The 23,306-nt window shown below is 25.8% G+C and overlaps 1 protein-coding gene across 1 annotated transcript in view; it reads right to left on the reverse strand.

Annotated features, from left to right (window-relative positions):
• Window positions 1-19,157: 19,157 nt before the first annotated feature.
• Window positions 19,158-23,306, reverse strand: part of E(Pc) (Enhancer of Polycomb) — a 126,849-nt gene continuing 122,700 nt past the window's right edge. The window contains exon 12 of the mRNA XM_075363337.1: window positions 19,158-19,674. Within this exon, the coding sequence (XP_075219452.1) occupies window positions 19,491-19,674 (184 nt within the window). The 3' untranslated portion in view covers window positions 19,158-19,490. The remainder of the gene's footprint in view (window positions 19,675-23,306) is intronic.

Genomic DNA, 23,306 nt, shown 5'->3' on the forward strand with positions numbered 1-23,306 from the left:
TCATTCTTTTGAGTTATTTTCTATTCTTTTCAGATTCATTTTGATTTTCTAGCCAATTACTATTTTTAATGTATTAACTAATAATATCAGTTACAGTGCCTTTCATTTAATTTAAATGTTAATTTTTTTATTAATAAATGTAATGACAAAAATTGTAACCCTTACAGACTTTTAACATTTTAGATTCATTAAAAAAGGGATGTCTATTTAGACAACTATATTGGTGTTGAGATAATTCTATAAATTATGTTATCAATATTTCAAGGTAAATATGTTTTAATTACTTTGTTGCCTGACTGGTCTTGTCCTTGACAACAGCTTGCTTTTGCTAGAAGTAAATTGCTCTAAATAAAAATAGAGGAATTTTTTGTAAATTTTATTTTCATAGATATTATAAAGAAGTTGCACTTATCAAAATCAAATTTCAGATACTTCTTGATCCCACCATCAAAATGTCCAAAGAGATCACATTACTAAAACAATTGAACTATTTGTAGCATAATTCTGTTTCTGATACACAAAATAAGTAGGCGACAGATCTACACAATATCAATTACCGAGTATAAACTACAAGGCTTACAGGAATAAAGGAGGGAAAGTGTATTAATAAGAGTACATTTAATCTGTTTCAGAGTAGTACTCTGAAACTGCAGTTCAGAGATAAGTCTTCGAATTTTCTGAACTCACAAGAGATGTTCCAGAACTATTGATTAAGATCCTTGAGAATAGATTCCTTTCACTATGACGTACTTATCAGGAAAAATCTTCTCTACTTATCTTAAAAAGTACACAAACTGAGAAATGTAGAATCAGAGCTCATTTTCTGAGTTTTGGTTGAGAGATATGACACTAAGAATAGTAATTGAAGTAAGCACATGCAAGCCAGCCAATCCTTCTGCAAATGAAATACATGTTTAATGTGTCATTAATTAATTAAAATGAGAAAATTATATATCATTATTCAATTTTCAGTATAATTATTATGTCTTAAATTTGTAAGGATTTATTTCAATAAAAATGAGAAAAACATGTCATTCATTCATTTATTTTAATCTTTCTAAAATTTGAAGATAAAATTAATAAGCAACTTCAAATAAATATCCCAGTCTCTTAAGGACTTTAAATTTTGAGTTATGTAGAGCGTCCATAAAAAATACAAGTATAAGTTTCAGAACTGCTGCAACAACAATTTAATTTACTTGCTGTGTCATTGATTTCGGCCAAGATGGTAAAGCAAAGGCAGTCCATGTATGGATTGATCCCACATGCCCCTGTCTTCTCTTTCTTAAGGTGAGTGCCAAAGAAGTTGGATTAGTTGCCACCCGGTTCATCTGTGCTATCATGCTGGCAATTCACTTCTTAACTGGAGCTTAGCAGGTTATTAATCGATATACCTGTGGAAGATTTTTTCGCTGGGGGATTGCTCACAAAACAAAATGAGATGCCCTTTGGATAAAATAAGGCCTCCTGTTCCATATAAAATCTAATCTAATCCATTTCATATCATTAAAAATTACAAATTATTTATTGAATATCAATAGATTACAGGAGAATAAGGTTAAAAAAATCCAAGAAAAATAACGATATCCTATTTGGAAAATATACTTTATTTTTAAAGAGTACAATATAGAGTACTCCAGAATGTACATTTTTACAAGTTTTTGCATCTTTTCCAGTCCCTAGGCATTTAGATACAAATTGGTCTGAGTTTTATGCAGTGTAAGTTGGTACATTTTTAACATAAACTTATTTTCAGAAAAATAACAGAAACAAACATATTATGTTATTAATAACTTATTAATTATGTTATAAAAGTAATATATTAATAATAATATATTATTAATATTAATTACAATATATTTTTTTCATATGAATACAGTGCTCTTAAATAATTTAAATAAAAAATATAAACTATACTATAATTAATTATAATACAATATAAAAAAAATGTACATGAAAATAATTATTGATTATTTTATGAAATCAATACAAAATTTCGAACTTGATTCCAGTAAACATGATCTACCTATTATATGTAATAGTATAACTTCAAATATGAAAGTGTTTCTATATATGTTATGCAAAATCATATTCTAAAAAGGAACAAAGATGTTCACAATCATAATAGAAACAATTATGGCAGTATTCGCATCAAACAAGATAACTGAAAATTATTTTAAAAGACCCTATCATAAGTAAAAAAGGGAGTAAAAAAAAACTTCCACGTAAAGTAAAAGATAGAATTATAATTTTTAAAACAGCTGTTTCAGTACATCCCTTTTTTTGTTAGTACATATAGTAATGATGGTTTTTCTAAGTACACAAACATTGAAATAATTTAAAAATACAAATTGGTAAGATTTGTTTGAGGTAATCAATAACAAGAGCAATTAAAGTCATTTAAAATCTACATTAACAAATGTAAAATAACTTCAGATTTACTCAAATTATGACACTGTTCACAGTGTCATAATAAGTAAAACTTATTTTAGGATTATAATTAAAGGTGTAAGCGTTGCAAACTTAAAATAAACTGATTAAATTATTACAATTTACTGGGATTATTATAAATGTCATACAATATATAAAAGAACAAACTGAAATACAAACATCACTACTAGACAGCTTATAAAAATATAGAAAATAAATAAATAAATAAAATACAGTGTCCTCAAATTGTTAGAAAAAGATACCAATATAATGGGGAGAAAAAGTAGATCATATCTATTGAATATTTCAGTAAATAAATAAAGGGAAAAATGAAATCTTGTGCAAATATGGATTTTGCTTAAAAGTACTGATTTAACATTGATCATTGATTTAACACGTGATCTAACATTGTCAGTTAATAAAAATTTGTCATCATATTCTAATCAATATATATATTAAAAAAAAAAAACACATTCCAGTTTTTATACACCACTTAACAATATCCATAAATATAATATTACTTTTATGATCATGATAGGATTTATTATATTAGTACATTGATATTTCATATGATTACTCATACAAAAATATGATTCAAATCCTAACCATAAGTCTAAGAAAGCAAATGTTCTGAAAATAATTGAAAGAATGTATTTTTTCTTTTCTATAAATATTATTGCAAAGAAAATAGTATGTAAACCTCTACTAACATCAGGATTGAAAAGAATAAACTATTATCGTAACAACTACATTTCATAGCATTAGCAAGAAATGGCAATGGTATCACATTAAGTTGTGATTTATGTAATCCAAATCTCATGTGCAGGTTTTAATGAATTGATAGAAAGTATTCATTGCACTATATAACAATTATGTTTCCGTATTAATTATCCCAAAAATTCTCAAAATATGTAGTCTTGAGACTTTATAGTGACCATACTGTTTGATTGAAAGTAAACCTGTTACGGCCTTGGTCAATCAGACTGTTCATAATTACAAAGCTTTGTTAATATCTGTACAGATATAATATGAATATGAGCAAATTTTAAAAACAAATATGCTAATTTTATATGCAAAAAAACTGCCACTAAAAAAATTTGCACGCACATGTACAGGCGTGCCTGTATGAATATATATATATATACATACATATTAAATTAAAAATAAATTTAGAGCTGTTAAACTTATAAACAAAATAACACTTAATATTATGCATAATAAAAATAAAAATGAGCACTGTATTATAAAAATGGACAAAATTACAATTAACAAATATATAATTAATTAATTAATGGTAGCATAATATTAATTAATATTATTATTGTTAATATACATTACATTACAACTTATTTTTCTATCTCTTTTCCATGTATAATAGTATAATAACAGCTAACCCTGGATTATCTCAATTTATTATAATTAATATACTGCATTTTAGTTAACGCCACATTCAATGGCTAAATAAATAAATACTGTTATTTAGACTAGCTATAAAATATAAAATAAAAAAACAAATTGTGAATACAATTATGAAGTGAACAGTCCTTACTTAGATTCTGTAAGGTAATGCATGAAAAAAATAAAATTTGAATTGTGAACTGACCTGTAAAAGAAGAAGTATATTTGCAATTTGATGGCTCTGAAACTCCAGCTATCATTAAAACATTAAATTAGTCGAACTAAACATTTTGAATTGAATTTTTCTAAAATGTTGTCTTTAATGATTTATTATAAGCAACTTTTTAAATTAAGATAAAAAATATTTAGTTAAAAAACAAATTAATTACTTTACATATTTTGATTTTTTAATTATGGTAATGAAGAAAAAGAAAATAAATATAGATGTTAACAGCAAAGTCTAGTTATGTTATCCTAAGATAATCTAAATACTGTTAGGCAAGATTTATAAGCACTAATCTACTTTTAAGCTTTGTTTATATTTACTTTCTTGATTATATGAAATTACAGTATAGTGATCACGATAGTGAATCTCATAATGAAAAAAAAAAAATTCCATATAGTCTTACTAACAGTACATATAATTGTACTGTTTACAATCCTGTAAACAGTACAAATATAAATAAAGTAAATGATATGATATGATACATATTTTATAATTTTTATTCTTACAGTTTATAGCAGTAAGAATTACATTTTTTAGTTCCTTATTAATAATAACTTTTCAGATTTTATAAAAAAAACTGATAATATTCATTATTTTGATTCATAAATAATAACAGCAATACATTATTAGTGTTATTTTTAAAATTCCTACATTTTGAATCTCAAAATCTTTTTACAAAACATTGGATAATATTACACAATCTATGAAATACTTTTATGCTTATTGCATAATCTGTTTGTAAGATAGTTGTTACAGATTAATTAAACTTTGTAACTTTATATTATACATGGTACAGTTAATAAATTTGGAAAAAGGAATACAAATTTACTCTCTAAGGGGAGTTTCTACTTAAATTTTTAACACAAAAAATTACTCTTTAAGAAGTATACTCGTGTATATGATTGCATGCTATTTGTAAATATCTAATTAATTTATATTTTTAAATAATGATCTTTTTTGAAGAATTTTAATTTATGAACATTACAGACACAACATACTATCATCTATGTATATTTAGTACATATTAATTTTATACATATCTGGTTTTTTAAGAAATTATTTTGATAAGAGACCAGTTATGAATGTTTCTATCGGCCTTTGTATACTATCTAAATAAATATTTTTTTTAGCATGTCAAGAGTTACAACTGTTTACCAAACATAATTTCTTTTCTCAAGGTGAATGGGGAGATGGTTCAAACACTGTGGTTCCTATGCTAATAAAGGAATAAATAAAAATCTGGAAGAAAGTTTAGTAAATATGAAGCCTTTCATTACTGAAGAAAAAGGTTTTTAAGTTGCACTCAGTTGTAAATAGAAAACATATTAACCGATTACAATAAAATTCAAACTGATATATATTAAAATGATAAATGTTATTAAAATCCGTCAATTTTTATTTTTGATTAACTTGTATTAAAAAAAACTTTGTTGAATGTGTTTTTGTGAAATTGTGAGCAATATAATTGATAGGACATCAAGATCATATCAGGATAAAAATCCTGATGAGCCAGGATTGTGATAAGGAAGTGGATTATCTCTCATACTGTTTATGTCAGCAGTGGATAAAGTGTTATTCTACCTTTAAAAATATAGTGGAAGTGGTTTAAGTAATGAGTAACGAGGTTGTTGTGTATAGATAAAATTTTTACTTTGGAAGAAGTTCAAAAAGGAACGAAAAGAATGCATTAAGGTTTTAATATAATGTAAAAATCCTAGTGTGGGATAAGGAAGTGCAAGTAAAGAGCCAAGAAGCACTTTATAGAGCTTATTGTCTGCCAATCCTCATATATGCAACAATAGCTGGTGCTGAAGGAGAAAAAGAAGTTACCAAATTAAAAATGAAAGGATAAGGGAATGTGTGGATGTGGATAGAATACTAACTGATATGGTTCACACATCTGAAGAGGAAACAGTAGACCTTGAGGAAAATCCATGAAGAACTAACAAGACACTATAACGGAGGAATATATTCATACAAATAGATGTTGATCAAGTCCAGCGAACAATGGAAAATAGAGAGAAGAATTATAAAATTATAATGCTATTGCAAGTAAATGCCTGCAATTAAATATAACTAAGTTAAATTATTGCAATATTTGAACGACTAAAAGGAATTATTAATCATTTGCTTCATGTACAAGAAGTAATTCATCTGGATCAAATATCAGCTCTTTTGAAGATTCTATACACTAATAGCTCTTATAAATTCAACAAAAATTTGAATCACATTCCAATATTTTGCACACGATAACGGTAAGACCTTCACATTTTCTTTACTTCCTGTTTAATACCAGATGACAGTGTCCATACTATTTTGTCAACTGTCTTGATAATAGAAAAGCAATTCTATTTTTTGTAACTTCTGAATTGTATAAGAAGGTTGAAACTTTTCTAACTTACTTGTACATTATATGAGAGAATATCTCTTCTGTAGTTTAACTTTTTATTATTGAAATTACACACATCACATGGTCTTCAAGAAAACCAAACTGACAAAAAATGGACAAAAATGAGGGTACTTTATCTTTTATTAACTGCTGAAACATTTCCAAATAATTTTTAAAAGCATAATAATACATGAACAGAAAAGAAAAAAAATTAAAAACATGTCATTTATTGAGTTTTTATGACTGCACTAATTAGATATACGGTTTTGAAGACAGGCACTGTTTTTCGTTGTAAACAGTGTAATATGCTAATAACCAACACATACAAGATAAAATTTGGATCTGATCAGCTTATTTAAATATAGTTTTCTACACACTGAATTTAATTCCCTATATATAGATAACTGCTATTGTATAAATGGGTCAAGCCTGACAAGCAGTGAAATCCTACAAAGAATAAATATACAATGTATTCAGATATTAATAATTCGACACTAACAGTTTCAGATAATCAAGGGTGCACTGTATTTTCCAATAAACTAAATTAAAAAAGTTGATCAATATATCTCTATACATTATAAAAAAACAAAAAAAAAACACAATGTTGAAAATAGTTGTATGCTTAAATAATATTGTAGTACACATTATTACCAACATGAACATTTAAAAAACTGATATTCATTAAAATAACAACAATAATAATACAATTTATAACGTGAATAATAAATAATACATATTTATAGATCATTACTATTTAATACTTGTTATAAATATATTTAAAATTTGAAACTAAAATACAAAATAAATAACAACATAGTGTGCGTAAGATAATAATTTAAACAAATATATTTTAATTTCAAACAAGAAGGAAAATCATTTTTAACAATTTATTGTTTAGATTATAAAAATAATTTTGCAAGGAGGTTTGTACTATAATATTCAACTTAAAAGTAAATCTAAAGAGTTAATACAGATTAATAAATAATGACTATTATTTTCTATAAAAATCAAAATCAGCGCAGACATCCCTTAAATTTATATTTAATTAAAATGTTTTGAAAATAAATGGTTAAATTTTTAAAGTAAAACGCATCAATTTGCATTCAAGTGTATGCTTCTAAAAAGAAAAGGAACTGAATATTTAACCTATAAATCTTAGGCTGGGATATTTTACCAATTTGCTGTGACTCTATATAACAAAATGATGATGATAATGTAATAGTGAATATCAAAATGTTCTTGAAGCCAATTATATTTAGGATTAGAAGCTGAAGAAATAGTAAATATTTTGAATCAATTTATTTTAGTACTTAAAACCAGTCTCTTAATATTCATATATTTTTTTTCAGAATTAATAGTCTAATATGGGGATATTTCATTAAAACAAAAATTTTTACTGTTTACGTTTTTCAAAACATAATACATAAAAAAATATTTTAACTTACTAAACTTATTCATCTGAAAAAAATATACAGAATAAACACTTCTGCCATTAGGCTTATTGTGACGGGGGAAAAAATTGATATGTTGTATACATATACAATTATGTAATAAAATACATTCAATAACTGATTTATTGATTAACGTTCAATTGCAGAATTATAAATGTTGAGAATAAATTTTATTAATACAATTATTTTTGAGAAAATTTATTAAAAAAAAAGTAAATAAAGATCTGAACGGTACAATATAATCTCAATAATGCTATACACATTTAGAACCAGAAGGTAATGCAACAAATTATTTGAAATAACTAAAATTGTAAAGAGAAAAACTGAAAACTGATAGCATTATAATTTAAAAGTTTAACACCTGTAATTAAAATATGTGAACTCTAAAACAGTTATACTTTGAGACAAATTTTTAAATTATAGTGAGTAACTAACATAACAGATCTGTTTTATTGGTATATATAATAATGATTTCTCTGCTGTGTGCCTCAGTAGGAAAGGAAAAATGCCAGAGTGATATGTACAGTATTATAAATGAATATGTATTTACTAAAATCTGTTCATACTTGAAATAATGCTACATGAAGGAAAGTTTACAATCAAGATTCCAACTATCTGTCCAAATTTATAAATCAGTCTTGCTAATAATTCTCTATCAGAGCTGTTTTGTGCCGTTATTTATTTTGATTTTGAGTGCATTGAATGTATATATCCATTTTATTTTAAACGTACATAGACTAATATTTCTGAAGCAAAATATATAAGAGATTGCATTTTAGGAAGTATAAGAAGCCCAGCTTTTCAAGATAAATCACTTCCGCCATTAGGCTTATTGCGCAGCAAATAAAGAGTTCTGGGACAGAATTACAGACAATTAGCTGCTTTTGCCCCACCAGATCATACTAAAACATACTGCTCTACAAGTTTAAATCCTCAATATGGATTACAGGGAGGTGTGATCTACAGAAGAATGATTAAAGATAAAAAGATGAAGAAAAAGAATAAAAACCAAGGAAAAGGGTTTAATGGGATAAAAGGACTTAAGCAGGAATCACGGTAATAATATCCAGAGGAAGTCTTCAAGATCTTCAGCAAGCAGTGGGCATCCATCCATCTACTCCTTCAGAGACTGAAACATTAGTACTAAAAATGGAAGCAGCAAATTATTACTCATTAAAGTTTAGAGTGAAGTTGATACACAAGGTGGGGATGAACCAATGACTGGCTTCTAGCAACCTATTACATCTTGTCATGGTATACTATTCCCTCCAATGTACTGTTAGTAGTGGCAACACTAATTCAAACTTTCTAGATAGAGTTACTGTGTATCTATATGTTTATGTTTTCTAACCTTCTCTGATGAGTAATACTAATAAGCAAAACTACATTGACTGATATGTTTCTTATTTGAATAAAACTGATTTTTTCTTAGAAATTAGACAGCTGCCCAAGAACAGGTCTAGGTTGTAATTTATTATTCACTAAATACGATCACATATTTTTAATCAGTTTGCTGTGTTGCTTTTCATAAAAATTACAGCGAATGTAAATATAAAAAAAAAAATTAATGGGAATTATGAACAAAATTTTTTAAGATTACTTCCTCTTAAATTACAAAAAAAAACTGATTAATCTTTTTTATTTAGCTTTATGATAAAACCAAAAAGAATATCAGCTCTTATGAAAATCTGGGTAAAAAAACAGCTCATGCATTAAAAAAACTGTCATGTAAAGCTAAATTTTTTAAGACTGCAGTCCCACATTAGATGTGATGTCAGAAATTTATAGAGTATGATATTCACTGAACTTAAAAAAATTATCTGATGACTTATTGATACAGAAATAATTCATTACAAACTAAAACAATAATTTTGAACACTAACTTCAAAAATTTATTTTATTCTTTTAAGATGAATTATCAAAATTACATTGTATATTATAAAGAAAAGAAATTAAATAAATCAATTTTTAACTATTGTCGTATACATAATATCCCTTTCAGATATAAAAATAACAGTTTAAATAAGTATTAAAGAATAATAAGTGAATTAATATAATTTTTACTAGTTCAAATTTAATTAAAATCTTTAGGTCTGATCCAAGAATGCAATCAATGATACAGATGTTACATCAAGAGTAAGGAAAACAAATTCATGAAGTTCAGAAATAAAAATTGCAAGATTATAATAGTTATTGTGAATGTAAAGAAGAGAGTCATTAAATGTCTTAGAATTTCTACCATAAGACTCTCTGGGTTGTCCCATATCATAAAAATAGACCTAAAATTAAACTCAAGGGTAGTAAAAAGATTAACCTCACACAATTCAGCATGTGGCCTTACTACTTTCACATCAAACACTGATCAGTCAAGAAGGAGGCCTAATCAAAATAATCAACTTTGTGGGAAGAAAATCTCTTTAACAAGACAGCTTATAAGATAAATTAAAAAATGTTAAGTTGTCTGAATCAACAGCTTTAAGTGTTTAAATACTACGTTATTGGTGTCAAACAGCTGATTGAAAGATATAAAAACAAAGGCTTTGATGGACATACATGAGGATGTCCATCCTCAACCAGGATTCACTTTTATGATACAATATAGGATCCTTTCTATGTTACAGCAATGGCTCAACACAGAAAATTTTATTAATGAAACTTCCATAGAACTAATAATAAAGTCTGCTATCAATAATAGACCAGTTTTCGTTCTGATATTGTCGTTCCATGAAACCAATCTCAATTTCTCCTAGAGTCAGACAGTTTTTGCCTATAGAACTGGGCTATCCTTCCATAAATGCAGGTAGAGAACAGTTATTAATTACTGACAGAAGAGTTACTTCCTAAATTAAATATAAAAGATAATATTTTGTAAATGTGTAACAAATGAAAAAGTTAAGAACTTCAAATGCCATCAAATTTGGGGAGAAATTCTGGAAATACCATATATGAAAATAATAATTAATATTAGCTGGTATCTTGCTAAGCACAGGACAAATTTTGTCGGAATTGTCATTTAATTCTTTTTTTAGTAATCCTGTCTAAGAAATATTAATTAACTAAAATAAACACTTTATTTTAAAATTCATTACATATTGTAAATTAGATTTAATTTAATTATACATAATTTATTTTTATAATGGTGTAGTACGCCAGTTAATATTTTTAAAAGTTCAGATTTACAAAGCTAAATACATTTTTTTATTGGGATAAAGAGTTTAATAAATTACATCATAAACAGACATGTTATGTCTGTTTACTTAACATAATGTTAAGTAAAAAAAAATTTGGTAAAACTGATAAAATATGTTACACAATCTGAAAGGGATACTTAAATTACTGCACACAATAAAAATAATTAACAAATATATATATATAAAAAAATAAATTATAATAAATACCTAAATATAATGAAGGTGATATCTTTCCGTATTTTTATTTATTTATTTTTAATGTAAATGACAAAAACACTTAATTATATTAACATCTTTAAAAAATAAAAAATCAATACTACAATAACCTAAACAAAAAAAAAATTATGATTTATAATAGCGCTAAGGTATTAACTTAATTTCTGAATTTTGGTCACTGTTATTAATAATTAACACAATATGACACCATATTACTACTAAAATATTATATGTTTAAATAAAATTTTATCTTTATTACAAACTAAACACAAATGATTTTAACTGGAACTTAATAAGGCTGGTACAAATTTTTTATCACATACAGAAAATTAATAAGTTTATCTACTATATTAACGTTTAGTTAATTACAATAAAAAAACATTTTGTATAATTTTTCATGTTTTATTTTACAAATAATTTTTATACAAATATTACAGGCTCCTGTATCCTACTAACCAACAATAAAACAGTCTGTTATTCAGCATGTTTTTATTATCCATCCTATCATTATACATTTTTATAAATAAGTAGAGGTCAACTGATTAATAAATAGTGTATAAATAACTTTCATTCTGCATAATTTTTTGTTTTATTTTACAAATAATTTTCATATAAATATTACAGGGATTCCTGTACCGTACTAACCAACAATAAAACAGTCTGTTATTCAGCACGTTTTTCCTATCTATCCTATCATTGTATATTTTTATAAATAAGTAGAGGTCAACTGATTAATAAATAGTATAAGTAACTTTATGCTTTAACATTCCATTATATAAATTTTGCTGATGCCAAAAAAATAATCGTTAATCTTAATAAACTTCTTACTAACCGGGATGATTATTAAAAAAAGCATACTTAAGACGAAAGTTATTTCATTTTTTCTGTTTTGCTTAGAATAACAGATGAGAAAAAATCAAATCCTATTTATTTATTAGGCAGTTCCAAAATTTTTCGTGTCCCAAAACTTCTTTGGGACTGGGTTTTTTTTCATTAGAGCAAGTTCAACTATAGAATGAGGGAAATCAAGCAATAAGTTAGTTCGACAAAATTATTAGAGAATGAACAGTTTTTTTTTAATATTAATTTTTCTCTCTTTGCATGTCAGAAATCTTTAATTGTATCAAGCAGAATCTTAAAGCTTTTATCCATTCAGAAATGATTATATATATTTTTTAATTATAGAAATAGGTAAACTTACTTTGGAATAATAGAATGTGAAGATTTAAAAAAAATCATTATTTGAAATGATACAAACAGAAAGATGCTGGTCATACTAAAAAACTGAAAGAAAACAAAGTACAACAGACAGAACTTTTTCATGTTAAACATTTAAATAGAAATGTGTGATACAATCAAAATATTAAATATTTTTTAAACCACATTGATCCATATTAAAATAATTTCAGACTTCTGGATTAAAATTAGGATTAGGATTAAAGTTAAATATTCAACAATTTTTTTTTTGGGACATTCAAAACATAAGAAACAATATGAATTTTCACAATAAAAAAGGGAAAGAAAATCTTAACTAATAAAACAGATAACTACTGAATTATTTTAATAAAGTTAATAACATACCAAACAAAACTTTATTTGCTTTGAATGCAACTAATATTATAAGCTTAGAAAAAAATACAATTAACCTCACTAAATTTATAATTATTATGCCATATGTAAATTATCAAAGAAAATTGTAGTCAACAAACCCGGATGAAATTAAAAATATTTATGCATAATTAAAAAATAAAACTATCTTAGCAACTCACTGTTACAAAATGTCTTAACATAATAATAATAATAATAATTATAAGTTTTCTTATGAGATTCTAAAAAAAAAAAATAAATTATTATTTAGACTATATAAATATCTCATCAGACATAATTAAAGGCACTATGTTTTAATAATTTATAATTTTTTTTGTACTGTTTATTAATAAATAATAAAAAAATGTGAAGTAATAAGTATTAATAAAAAAAGTTAACATAAAAATATGTAGCATTTAACAAAATTAACAGATTCTATTTTAAACATACAATAACCTGATGAATAATTGTTATGATTATGTAATTTAATATTGACAACAAAATAAATAAATAAAATAATTTGTACTTCTATTTAGTCACAAAAAAACAAAATGGAACCTAATATTATTTAAATGTGGGTGACTGTGTCAGTGTTTATATGTACTTAGCAATAGGACTGAATTAAGCTACATAAATGTGACTTTGCAAGTTAGTAAGGATGAAGAATGTGTAGGAGAATTATAAAAAATGTTCTGAAGAACACAATAAATACAATGAGAAACTATTTACAAGTTTTTTGTTAGAGGGGAGGGGGAGTTGAAGATGGTACCTCTTTGAAGCTACTTAACGTAGTAAATATCCTTTATTAATCGCTGTGCCAAACAGCAACATACCTGGTTAACATGTTAATGATCAATGTTTTTGTACTCTTATCCTGTGATTTAAAAAATCTTTTTGAAATAAATCCACATCAAATGACCATAATGATTATTTAGGCTGTTCTTACATAAACCTGCTTGAAACCTGAAAATGACAACAAAGTTTGAAAAGCAATTCCCAAGGATTTTATGAGTAAATGGAAACCTCCACAACAATATTTTGATATATGTGTGGAAAGAGATGAAAAGGAACTAACAAAACAACAACCAGTTGCTCAAACAATATGGAGTTGCAAATTGTTCTAGTCACACAAAAGACTTATCCATCATAACCTTGGGTAAAATTTTGTTTTGTAAGAAATACTAATTAAAATAATTCAAAAGTGATATTTTTGCACTTTTTTATATTTTAGTTATTAAACATATATTATATTTATTTAAAAGTAAATATGACTTACAGGAGCCAGGCCAGTTTTACACTACATCATCTAAGGATAAATTAAAAATTTTATAACAATATATTTTTCTGTTGAAAATATTTATAATAAAATCTCTTTTGAAAGTAGAGAATTCCTGTGTAGAGATAATAATAACAACAGTCTCTTGTCAAGCATTTCTGTTTTTGCAAATCTTTGGAATGCTAGCTGGATGTAGCAGGTATTAAGGAAGTAAAATAATCCTCAGATCACAATCAGCAACTTCTGACTTCTGTTCAAACAAGTAGTAAGGGAAATCATCCAGTCTTCCAAGTCAGATATCTGAGTATGCACCACTTTTTGTAAAAATTAAGATTCTACATAACACCCATGGAGCAGGAAAAGAATTAATGGCAACTTAAAATCAGTCATTTCATGATCGTTGGAGGCAGGAATGTACAGTACAAAGTCTTGCTACTGAAACTTTTAATGAATTAACCGTTTTTAATAGAAGTGTCTGGATTAGATGTAAATTAAGTACAGAAAAAAATTATCTACAACTCAAATTAAGAAAAGCTTCATTCATTAATATGGATAAAAGGAAAACAACCAGAAATATCAATTACAATGTAAGAAAGTATGAAACAGTCAGTGACAGACTAATAACACATGTTCGGATGAAGATTACAGTGTTTACATACTTTGAATAATATAATTTTTAATTTTCATGTCTTCAGTAATGCTTTCAAGCGTGTTTTAACAAGGTATGTGAGATGGATGAATGATAATAAAGATGAAATATATAATACATTTTAAATGACTAGACTGATTTTTCATTCTGTTAACTGCCACCCTATTTATTAATTTAAACTTTGTACTTGGATTTATATTATACAAAACATTTTCTTACAAAAATTCTCCACCACTGGTGAAATGAAATATTTATTCTAAATGTAAACAAACTGTATAAAAGAAAAATTGAACCAGGGAGTAGGGTGTTATCCATTATACCCTGATGTGAGTCTGACTATTTTGAAAATTACCAGTATAAAACCTTCAATCGCACCAATGAATACACTACAGCTGATGTTATGTGCCCTAGTATAATGGTAAAGTAGTTATCTGTAGCAAAATCATGGGTTTTTTAAATTCTAACATTTGTCCTGGAGCAAGAACAGTTATAAAAGACTTAAAATCAGTTTAACCCAATAAATATATATATATATATATTACAGTATTTGATTTGAGGGAAATGGTTAAAGTATCGAGGATATTTTCAGAAAGTTATTTTTTTTAGTTTTTTATTCACCAGTTATTTATAAAATAATTTTACTGAATTTTTATTTATTTTATTTTTATTAAGTATCATCTACATAGGACAGTTTTATTTTAAGCTATACATTATTATATATATCATATAAATATCCTTTATGAAACATAATCCTTTCAGAATTATCCTGCGGTTCTTACAAAACTTGAGTATTTTAACTACAGGCTTTAAAATTGTATGATAGTTACAAAATTATTTTTCTAAACAGATAAAACAAAAAGTTAGATGATATAAAAAGAATAACGAAGAATATAATCATGTCTTTAAATGTGGGAAATGTACCAGAATACAAAAGAATAATGGTGAAACAGAGAATAAAAGTGGTAAGATCATAGACCACAAAAGAAGAAACAATAGCAATAATCCATTCCTGTTACATCATTCTCTCTAGTAATTAACTTATTTCAGTAAAAGTAAGACCTGTCATCCATTAAGTTTATAAAACAAAGAGAACTTACTCTCTATACACCAAGACTTACAGTGACAGAATCTAAAAAAAAACGACATTACTCTTTCATTAAATAAATTTCTACTTTTAAAACAAATCTGAATTTTGAAAATCATACAAAATTAAAAGTAACATAGTTGTATTATTTGATATATATTTCATTAAATTGTCCTAGAATACAATAAATAATAAAAAGCTAAATGAAAAATAATATATAAATATTTTTTATATTATATTACATATATACATCATATATTAAAAATTATATGATTATTCACAAAACAAGTAATACCTATGCTTTCAATAAATGTACCAAATATGCTTCTACGGACATTTTCATCTGGGGTAAAATAAAAAAAAGAATTATAAAAAATCTAAAAGATATCAACTTCAAATTAAACTAAAAATATTACATTTACTCGCATAATTTTTAATTATTTTAAAGGTATATCTGACAGAATTTATATACTCTTTTTTAAAATATCTTAGCACTGCTAAAAATAATACTAATTATATCATAAAATTTGTTAAGAGTTAACCATTACTGTAGTTTACTACTTTATGCATAGAATCTTCTGATTTTTATAATTTTAAAGCAAAGTAATGTGAGGTTCAGTTGGATACTTCCTTATATATATATATATATATATATATATATATATATATATACATATATACACACATGTGTATATACAATTTTGAGGATGGTCATGAATTTTTGAAAGGGTAGCCAGAGCCTATTCTAGGATGACTACAGTATTTGAAGAAAATAAAAACAATAATTTGGTGCAGCATATATTTGAACTGATCAAAGCAAAATCACAGAGAAAAAATTCACTTCCCTCATTCTAGGTACTGATATCCCAATCTCCTTAAAAATTGTGGGTAGGATGGTATCCACAACCTCAAGGACCTTTGTAGCACCCATTTTGGTGGGTTTGTCTAATTTTGTGTTCCTTGTGTAAAAATTTCAATTACTAACATCCTCTTCTTTCCCTTACCTTTGATTGGTTAGGCACAAACTGAATTTTTGGTTAAGGATAAGTGAAACTACAACTTTGGTATTTATATTTTCTTTTTTTTGAGGGGGGAAGGAGCTCTTTCTATGACCTGTCTGAGGAAACTTTTTTCCTATATGGTGACTACAAAATGCCTATCTCAAGAGTAATTAAAACCAAACCTCTTCTCTTAAAGGAAAGGAAAATATATATATATATATATATATATATATATATATATATATTAAACCAAAAGTTTAATATGAATATTAATATGTGTTTTTTAATAAAATTTAATTTTTATTCTTTGCTGTTCATTAGTTATGTGTTTTTATAAATTGGCAATTAAACTTTACCTGCTAATTTGATGTTCACAGAATTTCTGAAATTGGTTTAGGACAATATAAATAAATACAACTATGAGAAAAATTGAGTCAAACTAAGAAGACCTATAATAACTAAATAAAGATTATAAAGTATAAAAATTAAACTTGGCCATGTAAGTGATGTTATAACAGTGGAATAAACGTGCAGAGTTAACCTTTTTTTTATATGCGAGTAAAGAAAAAATGTTCTATTAAGTTATTTCTCAATATTCTCCAAAATAAGTTGGTATTTGATATTATGAGGCAGTAAAAAAAACCCCGAAAGGAGTGAGCTAAGATTCCATTAAACCTTAAAAAATGTCAAGAGTATTTTTTACAAACAAGAAAGTAATGAATAACTGGAATGACACAATACATATAAGAACATTCTATACTTATCACAGAGTGATATAATTAACTGTTTTTTACTTTTTTATTTTTTTAAATTTACTATTACAACTTCAAACATGCTACACATATTTTAATGAGGATGATGAATCAGATGAAAAAGACCACATCCTTGCTGGGAACTGAACTTGAGACCATCTGATATAAAAGCGAGTAAGCTATTTATTACAGGCTGGCTGTTAGTTTAATATTATTAAGGGCTAAGGCATCAACCATTTAAATCCCATTTTTTAATGCTTAGAAAAGGACAAGAGTATATTTTAAAAAATTGACAAGGCAAGTTAAAAAAAAATTATTACTGAATAAGGAGGATCTACGCTATAGTAAATATAGCATAATATAAATATAGTCCTTTGATGTTACACAATTAGGAATGGCTGATAGTAAAGAAACAAATCTTACTCAACAGAATATACTTTGATTCATTCCAATACATTCAAGCAAAATGTTAGTTATTTCCTGTTTTCTTTATAAAAAAAAATTTAGATATTAAATATGCACATAAAAATTAACATTTGCAGTTCCACTTACATTTATATAATGGATGGGTAGTTGGAAGCAAAATTCATTACACGGTATGATCATAGGGCATTCAATGTAAAAAGAAAGTACTAATGATATTATACATTAGTTAGTTACATATAAATACTTGATAAATAAACGGAGTATGAAGTATGAAAATTATGCGAATAAATACATAAATACAAAAAGAAACCTAAAGTAATAAAAACAATAATGAACAATAGAAATACTTTAAAACCAAACAATATTATAACTAGTTTAAAAACTACAACATATTATTATAAAATAAGCACAATACAAAATAACATAGAGAATAAATTATAAATACCTTAATAATATATTACATTTAAAAGGATTTATTTAAATGAATACAAAAATTTCATTATGCTTCTCATATTAAAATAAAATTATAAATTACTGTTGTTTATTGACAATATAAAGACATAAAAATAAAACGAAAAATCTTTACAAATTAACAATTAATATGATACATAAAACAAAATTAATAATAAAATAAAAAACAAAATCTAACATTTTTTTTTATGCCAATGGTTTTTAATTTAAGAAATTAAACTAATTATATACAATTTACAATAAAATTAAAACTGGATTTATAAATTTTATATATCAACTTATAATTATGTAAATCAATGTTTAGTTTTTTGAAATGAAAAAAAAAGAAGGAACTACATTATCATAGTTATCTAACAAGAACGGTAACTTAATTAGAATAAATGAAATGCTGTATTAAAAAGAATTAATTTCTTATTGTTGTATGTATATATAATGCTTTTATTATGAATTAAGAATATTTCCATTTTTCACAGAAAAAACTTATATTTGAAAATAACTTTCAAAGTAAATTCTAGTTATTCCCTTAACACAAATATTTTATCTACTTATTATATTTTGTTATAGTACAAGCAACTAATCTGCATTTTTATTTCATTACTTTATGCAGTATATACAAGGAAAAGAGTTAGAATTATAGAAATATAAATTATCAATAATTTTTTTATATAATTTGGGAAAATAGACAATTAAAATAATAATTTTACTTTTATGCTAAAATTCAATATAAATATTTCTCATTCAAATCTGAAAAGCTGTATTAGATTTATTGATTATTAGAAGTATTCCTAAGCCGAATTGAATTAAATGTCAACTTATGTCCAAGTACTTTTTCCTTTTTTTTCTTTTTTTAGCTTAGAAATAGATGCTTGAAAAAAAAAGTTGATAAAAATAATATTAAATAAATTTTTTATATACAGTTTATCACCCATATTTAAATGATCGATTAAGATCCTGTGGTGCCCATTGTCAACTGGAAATGTCTGAGACTTAACAAATTGGAAGAGACAAGATGCATACTTGAATTGAATAAATCTTCAGTTCCTCCTGTCTGTGTGGATGGTGCATCATCTTGCCCTAACTCTTTATCATTTAAGCAATTACTAGTGCTGTCTACGACTGGCTCTCCACTAAAAAAAAACACAAACATACACACACACAAAATGATACAGATTAAAAATTTGTAAAACAAAATACTATGAACATAAACATCATTAAACTAAATTAATTACAAACACCACTACTTGCTACTGGTTGGGAACCAAACAAAAAAATTGTATTTTATCTTTAAAAATAGTATAGGCATATAACAAACGCTACTAGGAAATACCCACAGAAACTTTGATCAAAAGACCTTAATCAAATAATTCAAAATAATTTACTGCATTATTAGTTTTGTATGTATATAAAATTGACAAGTATTACAAGTAATGACCCAAAGGTCTGGTAATTTGTATAATTTATTTAAAAACTCAGGAGTTTAATAAAATGTAAAATATACGAGGTTTGATAAAAAAAAAAAATACGGGGAGTTTTTAAATTTCTCAGCCTGTATAAGTCAAACTGTCACAAATTTTTTTGTGATGGTAAGTATGACCCTAACATATGTTTACATTGGAAGCCATATTGGATGCTTAGTTTGTTGTTGGCTGTGAGAAGGTTGCACGTGTTTTGGTACAATCAGTGATTTTTAACTTGTGGAAAAATGCGACGAATATGCATTAAATTTTGCTTTAAGAATGGAATAAAGTGCAACACTGCATTGGAAATGTTGAATGTTGTTTTTGGTAACTCTTCTATGAAAACAAGCATTTACAAGTGGTACAAAGATTTCCAAGAAGGCCGTGAAGACGTTGAAGATGATGAGCGGCCTGGATGACCCAGCATATCAACTGATGACATCGAAAAAGTGAAGAAAATGATTATGGACAATCACCGAAAAGCATGGTACAAATACATTTTATCTGAAAAGAAGTACTTTGGAGGTGATGCAATCAATATTGATGAATAAATAAAGATTTTTTGAGAAAACTAAAATTCTGCATATTTTCTTATCAAACCTCGTACGCATGAATTATGTTAACATTAAGTTAAATTAACTTCACTTCATAATTATACTGATATTGATTTTAAAATGGATATAAAAAAAGTTATTTGTATTTGGATAAAAATTACAAAAAAAAAGCATGTACATATAAACATTCAATATTGGACATTTAGGATAATTTCAAAAGGTTTTATGGATCAAATTATATTAGTAAAAAGAAGCTAATAAATCACATACTGCCAAGTAAAAGGAAAACTTTTATAGATTTGTGTAATTAGAAAAAAATGTTTATGATTCTAGAGTAAAATATATATGTAATGATTTAAATGATGTTGACTATTAAGATCACACTACCTATAAGGTATTAATACAGAGGGTCAGTCAGGAAGAACTGACACATTTCAAAACGCAATGGCTTTTTATTTTACAATGATATCTACATTATACATACTTAATCTGAAAGAGCAAATTTGGGAGATTTTGTAACCTGATTTATAAATTGTATGCTGCAAAAAGTCCTTCCGTATTGAAGCATTTTTTTGCAGATGATGCAGAAAATTGTCTATAATATTTTGAAGAATATAAGATACAGTATTAATTTTATGGCGAATTTTCTTTTTCAGTTCATTTAGTATGCAAGGTGTGGAAAAAAATCTCTACTTCTGAGGTATCTCCACAGAAAAAAATCATTGGCTAAATGTTTTGAGGAGCAAGCTGGCCACAAAATAACACCAAAATTGGAGATAAGACCTGGAAATAGGATATTAAAATAATAAACAAGATCTGTTGTGCAGTGTGATTCATAATGCTGTCTTGGAACTGTAGCTGTTGGTAATTCTCCATTTCTACAAATTGCTACTGTAAATTCCCCAACATCTCACAATACAACTGCCTATAACAGTTATTTGTTCACCTATCTTCAAAGAAATAAGGACCTACGATCTCAAATGCCAAAATAGTGCAATATACTGTCACCTTGGGCGAGTGGAATGGGTTTTGATGGGTTTCTATTCAATGTTTAAACCCATTATCAATATTCACATCTGAATTAACATGAAAATGAGCTTCATCACTCATGAAATATTCAGAATCACATTTTCAATTTCAAAAACAGTTACGTAAAAATCTAGATAGTTATTCTTATCATGGTCACTCAATTCTTGAATGGCTGTTATCTTGTATAGACACAATTTCAAATTGTGTAACATTTAATGAACACTAGGCACTGATAATCTAAGAACCAGAGCTCATTTTTTAATTGACTGTCAAGGATTCTGATGGATTAACTGATTTCTGCAAACAAACTGTGTTTTGAGGAGTTCTCACACTTTGTGGTTTACAGCGAGGTTTGTCATTCAGAACCGAGACATAAGAGAAAAAACTTTCCTATAAAAGAAATGAGTTCCAACTTGATGCACTACAGATATTAAGAATCACTTTAAATTAGCTTTGTGTTGTAAACAATTTACTTTAAATGAAAAACCTGATACAAGCAACACAAGTTCATATTCAGCCGATTTATCTCAGCGACTGACAAATTTGGCTATAAATAACTCCCATGCTTGTGCTTTTCCAACTACCTTATAAATTAGTCTGACCAACCTTATTAAAATTACACCAGAAAGAAATGTCAGTTCTTTTTAACTAATCCCAAATATTATAAGTAAATTATAACATAAACTAAGTGCCTAAATAATAAAAAATGTTTACAACAGAATATAAATAATGTAAACATTACCAAAGAAAAACAAACATGATGTTTCAAAAGTCTTCATAATATATAGGAGCTATCCAGAGGCTTTAGCATAATACAAAAAAAAGAAACCAATACCAAATGAAAATACCTAATTTTTAAAATAAATATTTCTCAAAAATGTAATTTAATTTAAAAATTCTTCTATTTTACAGAAGATAGAACAAAATCATACTTATAGGCTAGGTTAGCATTTTATTCATATGCTTGATATATCCAGGATTCAAGTAAAAAGATAAATGTTAGAAAGGAATAAGTACATTTTTGAGAATATTACGATGCTGTTATATTAAAAATCTATAACTGAAGAAGATGTGGGTCAAAAATATTTCTTTACTTGATGTATGATCTCATACAGCATATAACAAAAAAATTAATATTTCCAGTAAAGGATGTCATTTATTGTTGGGAGAAAAAAACAGTTTTTAATCATAACCTCAGATGCAGAAATCATTAACATATATTTGTAACTAATAAAATTTTAGAGAAAGTATCAGTAGATTTATAATTTAATGATTAACTGAGAATTATGAACCAGACTACAGTTAAGTTTTTATGAAGCATAAATATTTTTTATGGAGCTGTGAAACTTGCCCTAAGAAATTTCTATTGATATGATGTACTTGATTATTGATGTTAGCTTAACTAAAATTGGTTTAATAATTTAAAAAAAATGAAAAATATAATTTTGAAAAAGATAAGACCTTTTCTGTTTTAGAGACAAAAAAATCAGTTATATAAAAATAAAAATTTGTATATTCACAATGATATTTAATTTATACTGTACATTGACATCAAATAGCAAACAACTGGTATACTATGATGATATCAAAAACGTTTTCTGCTGTCATATATTTTAAGTACATGGTTCCATAAAGAAGACAATATAAATCAGGCCTATTTTAGCAGTAAAAAGATTAACTACTACATAACAGAATTTTTTGTGTCAATTTCAGTAGGTA

Source organism: Lycorma delicatula, chromosome 4 (genome assembly GCF_047948215.1).
Source record: "Lycorma delicatula isolate Av1 chromosome 4, ASM4794821v1, whole genome shotgun sequence".
In the NCBI taxonomy this organism is placed as follows: domain Eukaryota; kingdom Metazoa; phylum Arthropoda; class Insecta; order Hemiptera; family Fulgoridae; genus Lycorma; species Lycorma delicatula.